This window comes from Ascaphus truei, chromosome 8, assembly GCF_040206685.1.
Source record: "Ascaphus truei isolate aAscTru1 chromosome 8, aAscTru1.hap1, whole genome shotgun sequence".
Lineage (NCBI taxonomy): Eukaryota > Metazoa > Chordata > Amphibia > Anura > Ascaphidae > Ascaphus > Ascaphus truei.
Window position 1 is genome coordinate 2,948,326 of NC_134490.1, and position 16,449 is coordinate 2,964,774.

Below are 16,449 nucleotides of genomic sequence, written 5' to 3' on the forward strand. Positions count from 1 at the left end.
ACTGCTCTGCCCGCATTACTGCCCCCTCCTGTGCAGCGGCTGCTCTGCCCGCATTACTGCCCCCTCCCTGTGCAGCGGCTGCTCTGCCCGCATTACTGCCCCCTCCCTGTGCAGCGACTGCTCTGCCCGCATTACTGCCCCCTCCCCGTTGCAGCGGCTGCTCTGCCCGCATTACTGCCCCCTCCCCGGTGCAGCGGCTGCTCTGCCCGCATTACTGCCCCCTCCCTGTGCAGCGGCTGCTCTGCCCGCATTACTGCCCCCTCCCTGTGCAGCGGCTGCTCTGCCCGCATTACTGCCCCCTCCCTGTGCAGCGACTGCTCTGCCCGCATTACTGCCCCCTCCCTGTGCAGCGACGGCTCTGCCCGCATTACTGCCCCTCCCTGTGCAGTGACGGCTCTGCCCGCATTACTGCCCCCTCCCTGTGCAGCGACGGCTCTGCCCGCATTACTGCCCCCTCCTTGTGCAGTGACGGCTCTGCCCGCATTACTGCCCCTCCCTGTGCAGCGACTGCTCTGCCCGCATTACTGCCCCCTCCCATTATGCAGCGACTGCTCTGCCCACATTACTGCCCCCTCCCCGTGCAGCTACTGCTCTGCCCACATTACTGCCCCCTCCCCGTGCTGCGACGGCTCTGCCCACATACTGCCCCCTCCCTGTGCAGCAACTGCTCTGCCCGCATTACTGCCCCCTCCCTGTGCAGCGACTGCTCTGCCCACATTACTGCCCCCATCCCCGTGCAGCAACTGCTCTGCCCGCATTACTGCCCCCTCCCCGTGCAGCAACTGCTCTGCCCGCATTACTGCCCCCTCCCCGTGCAGCGACTGCTCTGCCCGCATTACTGCCCCCCTCCCCGTGCAGCGACTGCTCTGCCCACATTACTGCCCCCTCCCCGTGCAGCGACTGCTCTGCCCACATTACTGCCCCCTCCCGTGCAGCGACTGCTCTGCCCACATTACTGCCCCCTCCCGTGCAGCGACGGCTCTGCCCGCATTACTGCCCCCTCCCCGTGCAGCGACGGCTCTGCCCACATTACTGCCCCCTCCCTGTGCAGCAACTGCTCTGCCCGCATTACTGCCCCTCCCCGTGCAGCGACTGCTCTGCCCGCATTACTGCCCCCTCCCCGTGCAGCGACTGCTCTGCCCGCATTACTGCCCCTCCCTGTGCAGCGACTGCTCTGCCTGCGTTATACGGGAGGGAAGTAATGGCAAACGCTTAATGAGTTTTATAGACGGCAATTTCTGGAACACGTCCTGGAAGCCGCTCAGAGCTGCACAAATAAAAGCTTTTAGACGATGCTTATTGAGCCGACATAAAGGGATGTTTTGGATTAATTATGTAATAGAGGAGAGAACCATTTGAGTTACCTGGAGGTTTCTCTGAGGACTCATTTACTCTGGATTTATTGCTCACCAGCAGAGTAATGTGAACCCTTTTTAACTGCTGCTGCTTTTGCAACGTAACTCCTTAACTGCCTGTGTGCAAGTAGAGAAGGACCTGTCTTTGTAGCCCCGAATTAATAAGCCATAAGTAAAAAAACGAGTTGTTGGCGGGGGATTGCTAACTGCTCTGTAATGTAAGATTAGGGGCCTGGAAGTCAATAAAATCATGGAATGTGGAGTTCAGGAGAGAACCATGCAGGGTTGCTGGGTAATCCCTCCTTAACCCCTTTAATGTCTTTGCAATGCATTGTGGGTCTTTCTGATAGCAAAGGGCTTCTCCCAAAAAGTTTAACTCTCACGAGTTCATCAGAATGTAGCGTGACGCACACACCGCCCATCAGAATTTAGCGTGCCGCACACACCGCCCATCAGAATGTAGCGTGACGCACACACACCGCCCATCAGAATGTAGCGTGACGCACACACCGCCCATCAGAGTGTAGCGTGACACACACACTCCGCCCATCAGAATGTAGCGTGACGCACACACCGCCCATCAGAATGTAGCGTGACGCACACACTCCGCCCATCAGAATGTAGTGTAACGCGCACACACCGCCCATCAGAATGTAGAGTGATGCGCACACTTCGCCCATCAGAATGTAGCGTGACGCGCATACACACACACACACCGCCCATCAGAATGTAGCGTGACGTGCTGTCAAGAGAGAGGATTTGGCCCATGATTAAAGGGGTTACACCCCATTTGGCCACCCTCTACTCTCACCTGGGAAGCAAGGGGTTAACTGGACTGGGGTCCAGTAATGTGTTTTTGCCTTGCTTCAGCCATCCAACTGTTTATTCACCTGTATAAATGTATTGTTTCTGGGCCAGTGTCTGCACCACACACATACTGGGGCTTAAGGGGTTAATGAGCTGCAGTTTAGGAAAATACATTAGGATGCGTGGTGTCTTTTCAGAAATATCTGGGCTTCAAAAGGCTTGATTGAAGTTGGGTGTGAAAAGTACAGAGGGGGTTTGGTGTATGTTAACACATCTGGCTGGTAGAGACAGCTAGGACCCTGGCTGGGGCATTGGGTGTGAAATATAGCACCGGTGACAAATGTTCACTACACACAGCCCAGCTTCAAAGGATTTCTTGATGGGGGCCATGGGTGCCGTTACGCAAGGAGATCTCAGAATGAGTGACCTTATTAAATATAAGAATATTATGAGATGTCCTTGGCTGAACGTGCTAAAAGCTACATATGTGTATTCGTGGGACTGATTCGCACATAAGGATTACAGACACATGATGTCTAGCAGGTACTGAGAGACAGATATTAATATCTCTCTTAATTTTAGTATTAGACGGTAATATTTAGTCTCATTGGGAGCGTCATGCGTGCCGGAATGTATTAATATGACTCGCGTGCCAGTAAGTATCACTGAACTGAAGTTATGAAGTTATTTAGATAGGAAAAGCAGTTTTTAAACGTCCTTGGGTGGGAGGAGTTTTACTCTGAGGAAAACTGTCAACCTCACCACTGATTTATGAGAGGGGCTGGGTTTAGGTTGTGTTCAATGGGAAATAATTGTATAAGAACCAGGCTCAGCCTATGGCTATTGTCTTTCGTGTCTTTTGTGATTTTCAAGATTGCTGTATGAACTGCCAGTCACGATTTCTGACTATTTCATCATTTCCATCTTAAGTGAGTGTCCATATTTTGTCTGTTATTTGTATAATCTCGTGTGTTCACCTTTTTCAAGGAATAAATTATATTTTATCATATCTAAGTCTCGTTCAGTTCAACCCAGTTATATTTGGTGTGTATTATTAATAGCCTGTTACAAAGCTATCGTCACACGTGCGCACACACACCGCCCATCAGAATGTAGCGTGACGCAAACACAAAGCCCATCAGAATGTAGCGTGACGCACACCGCCCATCAGAATATAGCGTGACGCAAACACACAGCCCATCAGAATATAGCGTGACGCAAACACACAGCCCATCAGAATATAGTGTGACGCGCACACACACCGCCCATCAGAATGTAGCGTGACGCAAACACATCGCCCATCAGAATATAGCGTGACGCGCACACACACCGCCCATCAGAATATAGTGTGACGCGCACACACACCGCCCATCAGAATGTAGCGTGACGCAAACACACCGCCCATCAGAATATAGCGTGACGCGCGCACACACCGCCCATCAGAATATAGCGTGACGCGCGCACACCGCCCATCCGCTCCTACTCCTGTTGTAACTCGGGACAAGGAAACGCTGATAATATTTCATACATGAAAGCCGTTCTCGGCACGGGCACATTGTGACAGCTGTATTGGGGTTTGGGGGGGGAAATCCTCTTCTGTTTTTGGTAGATATTATATTCCCATCGAGTAAAGAAAATAATACAAAATGTATTCAGTTTTCCAAAGTTTTTGATCCATTCTGAATAAGTGAGCATATTTAGTATTTGTTGCCTGTTACTTGATGTTTTGCTTTATGCAGGGATGTGGGATCCACATTACTGCTTCAGCATGCTAAGACTTGGGGCGGCCAACTCCAGTCCTCAAGGGATACCAACAGGTTAGGTTTTAAGGATATCCCTGCTTCAGCACAGGTGTTTCAATCATTGGCCACAAACCTCACCTGTTTGTGGCCCTTGAGGACTGGAGTTGCCCCCCCCCCCCCCGTACGCATGTTATATTTCCCCCATATCTTTTTGGGGTCATGATGGATACGAAAACCTTCCCCTCCCTGTTCGCTTCTTGTGAACGCCGCTGTGCCACGCCGCTGTGCCACGCCGCACCCAGCGGTTTTTTGCATATAGTTAGAGGGACTGGGCACATATATACATTTGTTTGTGTTTCATGGTGAGATCCAAAGAAACTGCAAGTAACCAAAATGTCATTTTATTCCCCCCGATTCCTGGAAAATATCAGTATTAGCCCAACGTGGGACTGATTCACATTAACCTTTTACCTGCCAGCGCGCAATGCCTTGTGAAGCCATGAATTGCAAGCCTACAGAAGGGAAGAGGTTAATGCTACCAGAGCAATGTGTGGCTGGTCTCTTGCAGCCGAAGGGTTAAGGGGGATACAGTGCCTGAAAGGTTGTATCCTCCGACAGATGAAAGACCCCAATTTGCAGCCATGTTTCCCACTCATTGAACTGCTATCATTGTATTGGGTTTCTCCGTGAAGCGGATTTATAACGTGTTACCAGGAAGTAATGTATTGAGAGTTACCGCTCGTTTTCACGTATGTCCTGGGCCTTTTCATCGCACGCCCCACCCACGTCACACAGGAATCACCCGGTGCAGCCGTCCGAAGCAATGGTCACACCACAGTAATCCTTGGGAGACACGCGGGGGGGCGGGGGGAGTCACACCACAGTAATCCTTGGGGGTCAGGCGGGGGGCAAGGGTCACACCACAGCAATCCTTGGGAGTCACGTGGAGGGCAAGGGTCACACCACAGTAATCCTTGGGGGTCAGGCGGGGGGCAAGGGTCACACCACAGCAATCCTTTGGGGTCAGGCAGGGGGCAAGGGTCAAACCACAGTAATCCTTGGGAGTCAGGCGGGGGGGGGGGGCAAGGGTCAAACCACAGTAATCCTTGGGAGTCAGGTGGGGGGCCAGGGTCACACCACAGCAATCCTTGGGAGTCACGCGGGGGCAAGGGTCACACCACAGCAATCCTTGGGGGTCAGGCGGGGGGCAAGGGTCACACCACAGCAATCCTTGGGAGTCAGGCGGGGGGAGGGGGCGGAGTCACACCACAGCAATCCTTGGGAGTCACACCACAGCAATCCTTGGGAGTCAGGCGGGGGGGGGAAGGGTCACACCACAGCAATCCTTGGGAGACAGGCGGGGGGGGGGAGGGGGTCACACCACACCACAGTAATCCTTGGGGGTCAGGCGGGGGGCAAGGGTCACACCACAGAAATCCTTGGGGGTCAGGCGGGGGGCAAGGGTCACACCACAGCAATCCTTGGGGGTCAGGCGGGGGGCAAGGGTCACACCACAGCAATCCTTGGGGGTCAGGCGGGGGGCAAGGGTCACACCACAGCAATCATTGGGGGTCAGGCGGGGGGCAAGGGTCACACCACAGCAATCCTTGGGGGTCAGGCGGGGGGGAGTCACACCACAGTAATCCTTGGGAGTCAGGCAGGGGGGAAGGGTCACACCACAGCAATCCTTGGGAGTCAGGCGGGGGGGGGGGGGGAGTCACACCACAGCAATCCTTGGGAGTCAGGCGGGGGGGGGGGGGAAGGGTCACACCACAGCAATCCTTGGGAGACAGGCGGGGGGCAAGGGTCACACCACTGCAATCCTTGGGGGTCAGGCGGGGGGCAAGGGTTACACCACAGCAATCCTTGGGAGTCAGGCGGGGGGGGGGAGGGGGTCACACCACAGCAATCCTTGGGAGTCAGGCGGGGGGGGAGGGGGTCACACCACACTAAGGCCCAGATTAGGGTGCTGGTGTTGCGCACCCGGCAAGCACTCTGTTGTATTATCTTATGGGACATACTCCCGTGCCTTAGGGCCTACAGGTGGACAGGTGCGGTGACACGGCCAAGTTTTGAAAATACAACACATTTTGTATTTTCAGGCGGCTGCCGCGTGACTTCAGTGCATGTGAGCTGGCTCAGCCAATGAGGGCGAACCAGCTTCGTGACGCGTCCGCCACGCCCATGCCACTCGTCTACGATCTCCTGCAGTTAAGTTCACAAATCGCTTGGGCTGCAGGAGTGTGCGCGGTGGTGCGCTCGTTCTCACGCGGCCGCACAGGGACAATATTCCTCGCCTAAGCCTTGGGAGTCACGCAGGGGGGCTTAATGTCATGGGACCTGCGCAATCAGTCGCACGCAGCACTTCATAACCGTTTTATAGTGCAATAAAACAGGTAGTCTCGCATGTGAACATGCGCAGGGATTCACAAAGTGAGAGCAGTAACATGTTCCGCGCCATGTTCCGCGATTTAAACGGACACACCTGGAACATGGCAGCAGATAAGATCCACGTCTCACCAGTTTGCCCCTTTTCCTCCTGTTTGTAAGATGGGGCGTTGCAAGTTTAGGCCCTGAAGAGGAGGGAATATTACACCAATATATTATCTTTTATTTGTATGATGCGAACATGCTCCGCAGCGCTGTACAATGTGGGAGGGACAGTAACATTGTGTAACAAAGGAACATGTATATGGAGACAAACTGATTCCATAGGAAGGGTTCCTGCCCCAGGGGGCGTATGTACGGCTCCTGTTAGGAAGGGTCCCTGCCCCAGGGGGCGTATGTACGGCTCCTGTTAGGAAGGTTCCTGCCCCAGGGGGCGTATGTACGGCTCCTATTGGGAAGGTTCCTGCCCCCAGGGGAGCGTATGTACGGCTCCTGCTAGGAAGGTTCCTGCCCCAGGGGGCGTATGTACGGCTCCTGTTAGGAAGGGTCCCTGCCCCAGGGGAGCGTATGTACGGCTCCTGCTAGGAAGGTTCCTGCCCCAGGGAGCGTATATACGGCTCCTGCTAGGAAGGTCCCTGCCCCAGGGAGCGTATGTACGGCTCCTGCTAGGAAGGGTCCCTGCCCCAGGGAGCGTATATACGGCTCCTGCTAGGAAGGTTCCTGCCCCGGGGAGCGTATGTACGGCCCATTCTTCCCGTCTGACAGAGCAGAGGATGCTGCAGCGATTCTGCAGTCTTGTTGATCAGGGTTGAGTTATAAATTGTTTTTTTTAACAGAATTGCAATGAGTTTGTATCCAAGCAAAACAAATAAAATGTTCTGTTTTGAAGTACAGCATGTGACAGCCGGGAGGCGGTTTCATGCATCCACTACCCCTTACGCACTTCCTCTGAGCCTTCCACCCTCCAGCTTTATAAAGTAGATACAAACATGTTTATTTATTGGGGGGCGGGGGGGGGGGCAGGCGTAGTAGGATTCAGCTCCCATACAGGTTGAATGTGGCCTGCACAATGTAACGTCCTGACCGTGCGTATAACGTTTCCTGTTCCCCGCAGCCCCGGGCGGATCCTATTCCCATTTGTAGCTTCTGCTTGGGCACCAAGGAATCGAACCGCGAAAAGAAGCCGGAGGAGCTGATTTCCTGCGCAGACTGCGGGAGCAGCGGTGAGTGTGCGCCGCGGCGGGCGAGGGGATTACAATGTAACCGGGCAGGACTGACCACCAGGGGGAGTCCTTTCCCGCCAAGAGAGCGCGTGCACCATAATAATGCTAATTACTCTCTGTATAGACATGGGGCGGACAACTCCAGTCCTCAAGGGCCACCAACAGGTCAGGTTTTCAGGATATCCCTGCTTCAGCCCAGGTGGGTCAATCAGTCTGAGCCACTGATTGAGCCACCTGTGCTGAAGCTGGCTCTTTCACTGAGCCACTGATTGATCCACCTGTGCTGAAGCAGGGATATCCTGAAAACCTGACCTGTTGGTGGCCGTTGAGGACTGGTGTTAGCCACTCCTGGTATAGACCGTATGCTTCAAATCTTATATCTCTGCGACTTGGAGATGTGCAGTTGATCTCAGTGCAGGTTTGTTCTGCAGCATAGGTCAAAAGAAATGAAACGGGTTATCGGTGTAATTAGATGCATTGAAAAGATTCAAGTGTTAAAGTAACTGAAAGTTATTAATATCACTTTCTGTCTGTTACTCTGCAATACCAGATAACGAGCGCATGCAAAGCGACAAGTTATCCCCAAAAGACATTTGATCAAGACTGTAAAAACTTTATATGTTCCATAGAAATGGAAGTGTTCAGATAATTTCAAAATACTTTTTCTTGTCCCTATATGTATTTTTGGAAATGTCCCTCTTAGTTCTCACTCGCGCTGCCCCTTTGATATTCTTTCCAAGGAATAGTATTGCAACCTTCTCCTGGCAGTGCAGGGGTTAAGGAAGTGCAGGAACCCGCTGCCCGCGTCTCTCTCCGGAGATAAAACGCCACGTGACACTTGTACAGATCGGCCTCAGTCAGCATTAGAGACTGATCCTCTGTGTGCCTCATTAAGATCAAATGATGTTTAATTAGCTTCTCCGATGTCTCACGTAATGCGCTGTTTAGAAGCAGCCTTGGAATAAGTCCCCGCGCGGCTCCTAATCGCGTGGGAGCGACGCACTAATCACTTTTATCTGACTGCTCGCTTCACGGGAGGCGTCTAACAGACCTGCCCCGGGAAATAACCGTTACATTCATTCCTGCAAAGTGCTGCATGTCTCCAATGCCGGGGGGTCTCCCAGTGTGTCCTCTCCCCCCCCCCCCCCCCGGGGGTCTCCCAGTGTGTCCTCTCCCACCCGGGGGGTCTCCCAGTGTGTCCTCTCCCACCCGGGGGGTCTCCCAGTGTGTCCTCTCCCACCCGGGGGGTCTCCCAGTGTGTCCTCTCCCCCCCCCCGGGGGTCTCCCAGTGTGTCCTCTCCCACCCGGGGGGTCTCCCAGTGTGTCCTCTCCCACCCGGGGGGTCTCCCAGTGTGTCCTCTCCCACCCGGGGGGTTTCCCAGTGTGTCCTCTCCCACCCGGGGGGTTTCCCAGTGTGTCCTCTCCCACCCGGGGGGTCTCCCAGTGTGTCCTCTCCCACCCAGGGGTTCTCCCAGTGTGTCCTCTCCCACCCGGGGGGTCTCCCAGTGTGTCCTCTCACCCCCCGGGGGCTCTCCCAGTGTGTCCTCTCCCACCCGGGGGGTCTCCCAGGGTGTCCTCTCCCACCCGGGGGGTCTCCCAGTGTGTCCTCTCCCCCCCTCCCGGGGGGTCTCCCAGTGTGTCCTCTCCCACCCGGGGGTCTCCCAGTGTGTCCTCTTCCCCCCCCCCGGGGGGTCTCCCAGTGTATCCTGTGCCCCAGGGGTCTCCCAGTGTGTCCTCTCCCCCCCCCGGGGGGTCTCCCAGTGTGTCCTCTCCCACCCGGGGGTCTCCCAGTGTGTCCTCTCCCACCCCAGGGGGTCTCCCAGTGTGTCCTCTCCCACCCTGGGGACTCCCAGTGTGTCCTCTCCCACCCGGGGGGGGGGGGGGGTCTCCCAGTGTGTCCTATCCCACCCGGGGGGTCTCCCAGTGTGTCCTCTCCCCCCCGGGGGGTCTCCCAGTGTGTCCTCTCCCACCCGGGGGGTCTCCCAGTGTGTCCTCTCCCCCCCGGGGGTCTCCCAGTGTGTCCTCTCCCACCCGGGGGGTCTCCCAGTGTGTCCTCTCCCCCCCGGGGGGTCTCCCAGTGTGTCCTCTCCCCCCCCGGGGGTCTCCCAGTGTGTCCTCTCCCACCCGGGGGGTCTCCCAGTGTGTCTTTCCCACTCGGGGGGTCTCCCAGTGTGTCCTCTCCCACCCGGGGGGTCTCCCAGTGTGTCCTCTCCCACCCGGGGGGTCTCCCAGTGTGTCCTGTGCCCCGGGGGTCTCCCAGTGTGTCCTCTCCCACCCGGGGGGTCTCCCAGTGTATCCTGTGCCCCGGGGGTCTCCCAGTGTGTCCTCTCCCACCCGGGGGGTCTCCCAGTGTGTCCTCTCCCACCCGGGGGGTCTCCCAGTGTGTCCTCTCCCACCCGGGGGGTCTCCCAGTGTGTCCTCTTCCCCCCCGGGGGGTCTCCCAGTGTATCCTGTGCCCCGGGGGTCTCCCAGTGTGTCCTCTCCCCCCCGGGGGGTCTCCCAGTGTGTCCTCTCCCACCCAGGGGGTCTCCCAGTGTGTCCTCTCCCACCCGGGGGTCTCCCAGTGTGTCCTCTCCCACCCAGGGGGTCTCCCAGTGTGTCCTCTCCCACCCGGGGGGTCTCCCAGTGTGTCCTCTTCCCCCCCCCCCCGGGGGGTCTCCCAGTGTATCCTGTGCCCCGGGGGTCTCCCAGTGTGTCCTCTCCCACCCGGGGGTCTCCCAGTGTGTCCTCTCCCACCCGTCGGGTCTCCCAGTGTGTCCTCTCCCACCCGGGGGGTCTCCCTGTGTGTCCTCTCCCACCCAGGGGGTCTCCCAGTGTGTCCTCTCCCACCCGGGGGGTCTCCCAGTGTATCCTGTGCCCAGGGGGTCTCCCAGTGTGTCCTCTCCCACCCGGGGGTCTCCCAGTGTGTCCTCTCCCACCCGTCGGGTCTCCCAGTGTGTCCTCTCCCACCCGGGGGGTCTCCCAGTGTGTCCTCTCCCACCCGGGGGGTCTCCCTGTGTGTCCTCTCCCACCCGGGGGGTCTCCCAGTGTGTCCTCTCCCACCCGGGGGGTTTCCCAGTGTGTCCTCTCCCACCCGGGGGGTTTCCCAGTGTGTCCTCTCCCACCCGGGGGGTCTCCCAGTGTGTCCTCTCCCACCCAGGGGTTCTCCCAGTGTGTCCTCTCCCACCCGGGGGGTCTCCCAGTGTGTCCTCTCACCCCCCGGGGGCTCTCCCAGTGTGTCCTCTCCCACCCGGGGGGTCTCCCAGGGTGTCCTCTCCCACCCGGGGGGTCTCCCAGTGTGTCCTCTCCCCCCCTCCCGGGGGGTCTCCCAGTGTGTCCTCTCCCACCCGGGGGTCTCCCAGTGTGTCCTCTTCCCCCCCCCCGGGGGGTCTCCCAGTGTATCCTGTGCCCCGGGGGTCTCCCAGTGTGTCCTCTCCCCCCCCCGGGGGGTCTCCCAGTGTGTCCTCTCCCACCCGGGGGTCTCCCAGTGTGTCCTCTCCCACCCCAGGGGGTCTCCCAGTGTGTCCTCTCCCACCCTGGGGACTCCCAGTGTGTCCTCTCCCACCCGGGGGGGGGGGGGGTCTCCCAGTGTGTCCTATCCCACCCGGGGGGTCTCCCAGTGTGTCCTCTCCCCCCCGGGGGGTCTCCCAGTGTGTCCTCTCCCCCCCCGGGGGGTCTCCCAGTGTGTCCTCTCCCACCCGGGGGGTCTCCCAGTGTGTCCTCTCCCCCCCGGGGGTCTCCCAGTGTGTCCTCTCCCACCCGGGGGGTCTCCCAGTGTGTCCTCTCCCCCCCGGGGGGTCTCCCAGTGTGTCCTCTCCCCCCCCGGGGGTCTCCCAGTGTGTCCTCTCCCACCCGGGGGGTCTCCCAGTGTGTCTTTCCCACTCGGGGGGTCTCCCAGTGTGTCCTCTCCCACCCGGGGGGTCTCCCAGTGGGTCCTCTCCCACCCGGGGGGTCTCCCAGTGTGTCCTGTGCCCCGGGGGTCTCCCAGTGTGTCCTCTCCCACCCGGGGGTCTCCCAGTGTGTCCTCTCCCACCCAGGGGTTCTCCCAGTGTGTCCTCTCCCACCCGGGGGGTCTCCCAGTGTATCCTCTCACCCCCCGGGGGGTCTCCCAGTGTGTCCTATCCCACCTGGGGGGTCTCCCAGTGTGCCCTCTCCCACCCGGGGGTCTCCCAGTGTGCCCTCTCCCACCCGGGGGTCTCCCAGTGTGTCCTCTCCCCCCCCGGGGGGTCTCCCTGTGTGTCCTCTCCCACCCGTCGGGTCTCCCAGTGTGTCCTCTCCCACCCAGGGGGTCTCCCAGTGTGTCCTCTCCCACCCGGGGGGTCTCCCAGTGTATCCTGTGCCCAGGGGGTCTCCCAGTGTGTCCTCTCCCACCCGGGGGTCTCCCAGTGTGTCCTCTCCCACCCAGGGGGTCTCCCAGTGTGTCCTCTCCCACCCGGGGGGTCTCCCAGTGTGTCCTCTTCCCCCCCCCCCCCCGGGGGGTCTCCCAGTGTATCCTGTGCCCCGGGGGTCTCCCAGTGTGTCCTCTCCCACCCGGGGGTCTCCCAGTGTGTCCTCTCCCACCCGTCGGGTCTCCCAGTGTGTCCTCTCCCACCCGGGGGGTCTCCCTGTGTGTCCTCTCCCACCCAGGGGGTCTCCCAGTGTGTCCTCTCCCACCCGGGGGGTCTCCCAGTGTATCCTGTGCCCAGGGGGTCTCCCAGTGTGTCCTCTCCCACCCGGGGGTCTCCCAGTGTGTCCTCTCCCACCCGTCGGGTCTCCCAGTGTGTCCTCTCCCACCCGGGGGGTCTCCCAGTGTGTCCTCTCCCACCCGGGGGGTCTCCCTGTGTGTCCTCTCCCACCCGGGGGGTCTCCCAGTGTGTCCTCTCCCACCCAGGGGTTCTCCCAGTGTGTCCTCTCCCACCCGGGGGGTCTCCCAGTGTATCCTCTCACCCCCCGGGGGGTCTCCCAGTGTGTCCTATCCCACCTGGGGGGTCTCCCAGTGTGCCCTCTCCCACCCGGGGGTCTCCCAGTGTGCCCTCTCCCACCCGGGGGTCTCCCAGTGTGTCCTCTCCCCCCCCGGGGGGTCTCCCTGTGTGTCCTCTCCCACCCGGGGGGTCTCCCAGTGTGTCCTCTCCCCCCCGGGGGTCTCCCAGTGTGTCCTCTCTCACCCGGGGGGGTCTCCCAGTGTGTCCTCTCCCCCCCCGGGGGTTCTCCCAGTGTGTCCTCTCCCCCCCCGGGTGTCTCCCAGTGTGTCCTCTCCCACCCGGGGGGTCTCCCAGTGTGTCTTTCCCACCCGGGGGGTCTCCCAGTGTGTCCTCTCCCACCCGGGGGGTCTCCCAGTGTGTCCTCTTCCCCCCCCCCCGGGGGGGTCTCCCAGTGTATCCTGTGCCCCGGGGGGTCTCCCAGTGTGTCCTCTCCCCCCCCGGGGGGTCTCCCAGTGTGTCCTCTCCCACCCCAGGGGTCTCCCAGTGTGTCCTCTCCCACCCGGGGGGTCTCCCAGTGTATCCTGTGCCCCGGGGGGTCTCCCAGTGTGTCCTCTCCCCCCCCGGGGGGTCTCCCAGTGTGTCCTCTCCCACCCAGGGGGTCTCCCAGTGTGTCCTCTCCCACCCGGGGGGTCTCCCAGTGTATCCTGTGCCCAGGGGGTCTCCCAGTGTGTCCTCTCCCACCCGGGGGTCTCCCAGTGTGTCCTCTCCCACCCGGGGGGTCTCCCAGTGTGTCCTCTCCCACCCGGGGGGTCTCCCAGTGTGTCCTCTCCCACCCGGGGGGGGTCTCCCAGTGTGTCCTCTCCCACCCAGGGGGTCTCCCAGTGTGTCCTCTCCCCCCCCAGGGGGTCTCCCAGTGTATCCTATGCCCCGGGGGTCTCCCAGTGTGTCCTCTCCCACCCGGGGGGTCTCCCAGTGTGTCCTCCCCCCCCCCCCCCAGGAGGTCTCCCAGTGTGACCTCTCCCACCCGGGGGGTCTCCCAGTGTGTCCTGTCCCCCCCGGTGGGTCTCCCAGTGTGACCTCTCCCACCCGGGGGGTCTCCCAGTGTGTCCTGTCCCCCCCGGGGGGTCTCCCAGTGTGTTCTCTCCCACCCGGGTGGTCTCCCAGTGTGTCCTCTCCCACCCGGGGGGTCTCCCAGTGTGTCCTCTCCCACCCGGGGGGTCTCCCAGTGTGTCCTGTCCCCCCCGGTGGGTCTCCCAGTGTGTCCTCTCCCACTCGGGGGGTCTCCCAGTGTGTCCTGTCCCCCCCGGTGGGTCTCCCAGTGTATCCTGTCCCCCCCGGGGGGTCTCCCAGTGTGTCCTCTCCCACCCGGGCGTCTCCCAGTGTGCCCTCTCCCCCCCAGGGGGTCTCCCAGTGTGTCCTCTCCCACCCGGGGGGTCTCCCAGTGTGTCCTCTCCCACCCGGGGGGTCTCCCAGTGTGTCCTCTCCCACCCGGGGGGTCTCCCAGTGTGTCCTCTCCCACCCGGGGGGTCTCCCAGTGTGTCCTCTCCCCCCCGGTGGGTCTCCCAGTGTGTCCTGTCCTCCCCAGGGGGTCTCCCGCATAGTGTTACCCCGTACCGCATAGTGTCACCCCGTACCGCATAGTGTCACCCCGTACCGCATAGTGTTACCCCGTACCGCATAGTGTTACCCCATACCGCATAGTGTCACCCCGTACCGCATAGTGTTACCCCGTACCGCATAGTGTTACCCCGTACCGCATAGTGTTACCCCGTACCGCATAGTGTTACCCCGTACCGCATAGTGTCACCCCGTACCGCATAGTGTCACCCCGTACCGCATAGTGTTACCCCGTACCGCATAGTGTTACCCCGTACCGCATAGTGTTACCCCGTACCGCATAGTGTCACCCCGTACCGCATAGTGTCACCCCGTACCGCATAGTGTTACCCCGTACCGCATAGTGTTACCCTGTACCGCATAGTGTTACCCCGTACCGCATAGTGTTACCCCGTACTGCATAGTGTTACCCCGTACCGCATAGTGTTACCCCGTACTGCATAGTGTTACCCCGTACCGCATAGTGTTACCCTGTACCGCATAGTGTTACCCTGTACCGCATAGTGTTACCCCGTACCTCACCGCATCGCCCCGTACATGCTGCATTTTTTCTCTCTCCACCTTAGGGCACCCGTCGTGTTTGAAGTTCTGCCCGGAGCTGACGTCCAACGTGAAAGCCTTAAGGTGGCAGTGCATCGAATGCAAGACCTGCAGTGCCTGTAGGATCCAAGGCAAAAATGCAGTAAGGGTCTCACTACAAGGGGTTAATCTCCCAACCCGGGGACCGCATTCATTCCCAGAGACACCCGTGCTTCCCGGGTTACTTACCGAAGAAGGGGCCCCCGGTACTGCATGGAGGTCATACGGGACAATGGGGAACCGCGAAGGATGACCGTTCCGGCAGCACCGTCCCCAGTACGGATCTCAGGAAGCTGGGGGTCCCCGGGGCTGAAATGAATGCGGTTCCTATACGTGATGGAAGCTGGGGGTCCCCGGGGCTGAAATGAATGCGGTTCCTATACGTGATGGACCCTGGGGGTCCCCGGGGCTGAAATGAATGCGGTTCCTATACGTGATGGACCCTGGGGGTCCCCGGGGCTGAAATGAATGCGGTTCCTATACGTGATGGACCCTGGGGGTCCCCGGGGCTGAAATGAATGCGGTTCCTATACGTGATGGAAGCTGGGGGTCCCCGGGGCTGAAATGAATGCGGTTCCTATACGTGATGGAAGCTGGGGGTCCCCAGGGCTGAAATGAATGCGGTTCCTATACGTGATGGAAGCTGAGGGTCCCCAGGGCTGAAATGAATGCGGTTCCTATACGTGATGGAAGCTGGGGGTCCCCGGGGCTGAAATGAATGCGGTTCCTATACGTGATGGAAGCTGGGGGTCCCCGGGGCTGAAATGAATGCGGTTCCTATACGTGATGGAAGCTGGGGGTCCCCAGGGCTGAAATGAATGCGGTTCCTATACGTGATGGACCCTGGGGGTCCCCGGGGCTGAAATGAATGCAGTTCCTATACGTGATGGACCCTGGGGGTCCCCAGGGCTGAAATGAATGCGGTTCCTATACGTGATGGACCCTGGGGGTCCCCGGGGCTGAAATGAATGCGGTTCCTATACGTGATGGACCCTGGGGGTCCCCGGGGCTGAAATGAATGCAGTTCCTATACGTGATGGACCCTGGGGGTCCCCGGGGCTGAAATGAATGCGGTTCCTATACGTGATGGACCCTGGGCACTGTAACCAAAAAAAATCATCGCATTCGACTTTCATCGATACCTGCAGAAGATCTAATTGTAGATTGAAGTGCCGGTCCTGTTTGGCTATCTTTGTTTTAGTAAAGATTTTTTTTTACTACAGTGCCCGGGTACAGGAGCGAACCGTCCTTCCGAGAGGAGGTTACACTAGAGCCACACGGTGTTGGAATGGGGATGAGTCGGGTTATACTTAATGAATAGTTGGAATAGACATGAGAGGGAGTGGGACATTTAGCCAGCTGTGGGATGGATGCCAGGGCAATAAAGATGTTCCCAAAGTGGATTTAGCTGGGAATCGAACCTATAAGACTGTGTTCAGTACAGGCACCCTTAACCATTATACCACTTCCACACCTTCCACTTGTTTTCACCATTCATGTGTTTGGTCTGTTGCAGGATAATATGCTTTTTTGCGACTCTTGCGACAGGGGTTTCCACATGGAGTGCTGTGACCCTCCGCTCTCCCGCATGCCGAAAGGTAAGCATACGTGTGTCCCGCCCCCCGCCCCATCTCGTCCTCCGGGCCTTACACCTGTATATGAGAGAAACGGCCCTCTCTTTGAAGTAAAACCTTGTAGCACAGGGTCACAACCCGTTTTCACGGCTTCATCTGCTTGTAATTCTATTTGATGAGGAGCACTAGGGGCATATTGGGTGGATCAGAAGATTTCCCACAATAACCGTAGTAAGATAATTATCGTGATAATGATATTTATCGCAATCCATGCGTGTTGAACT

At 59.0% G+C, this 16,449-nt stretch overlaps 1 protein-coding gene across 1 annotated transcript in view; it reads left to right on the forward strand.

The window, feature by feature from the left end:
* The window catches only part of KAT6B (lysine acetyltransferase 6B), a 141,352-nt gene that overhangs the window by 53,728 nt on the left and 71,175 nt on the right, over positions 1–16,449 (forward strand). Inside the window, 3 exon segments of the mRNA XM_075610323.1 lie at positions 7,407–7,515; positions 14,579–14,694; positions 16,108–16,189. Coding sequence (XP_075466438.1) covers positions 7,407–7,515; positions 14,579–14,694; positions 16,108–16,189 — 307 coding nt within the window.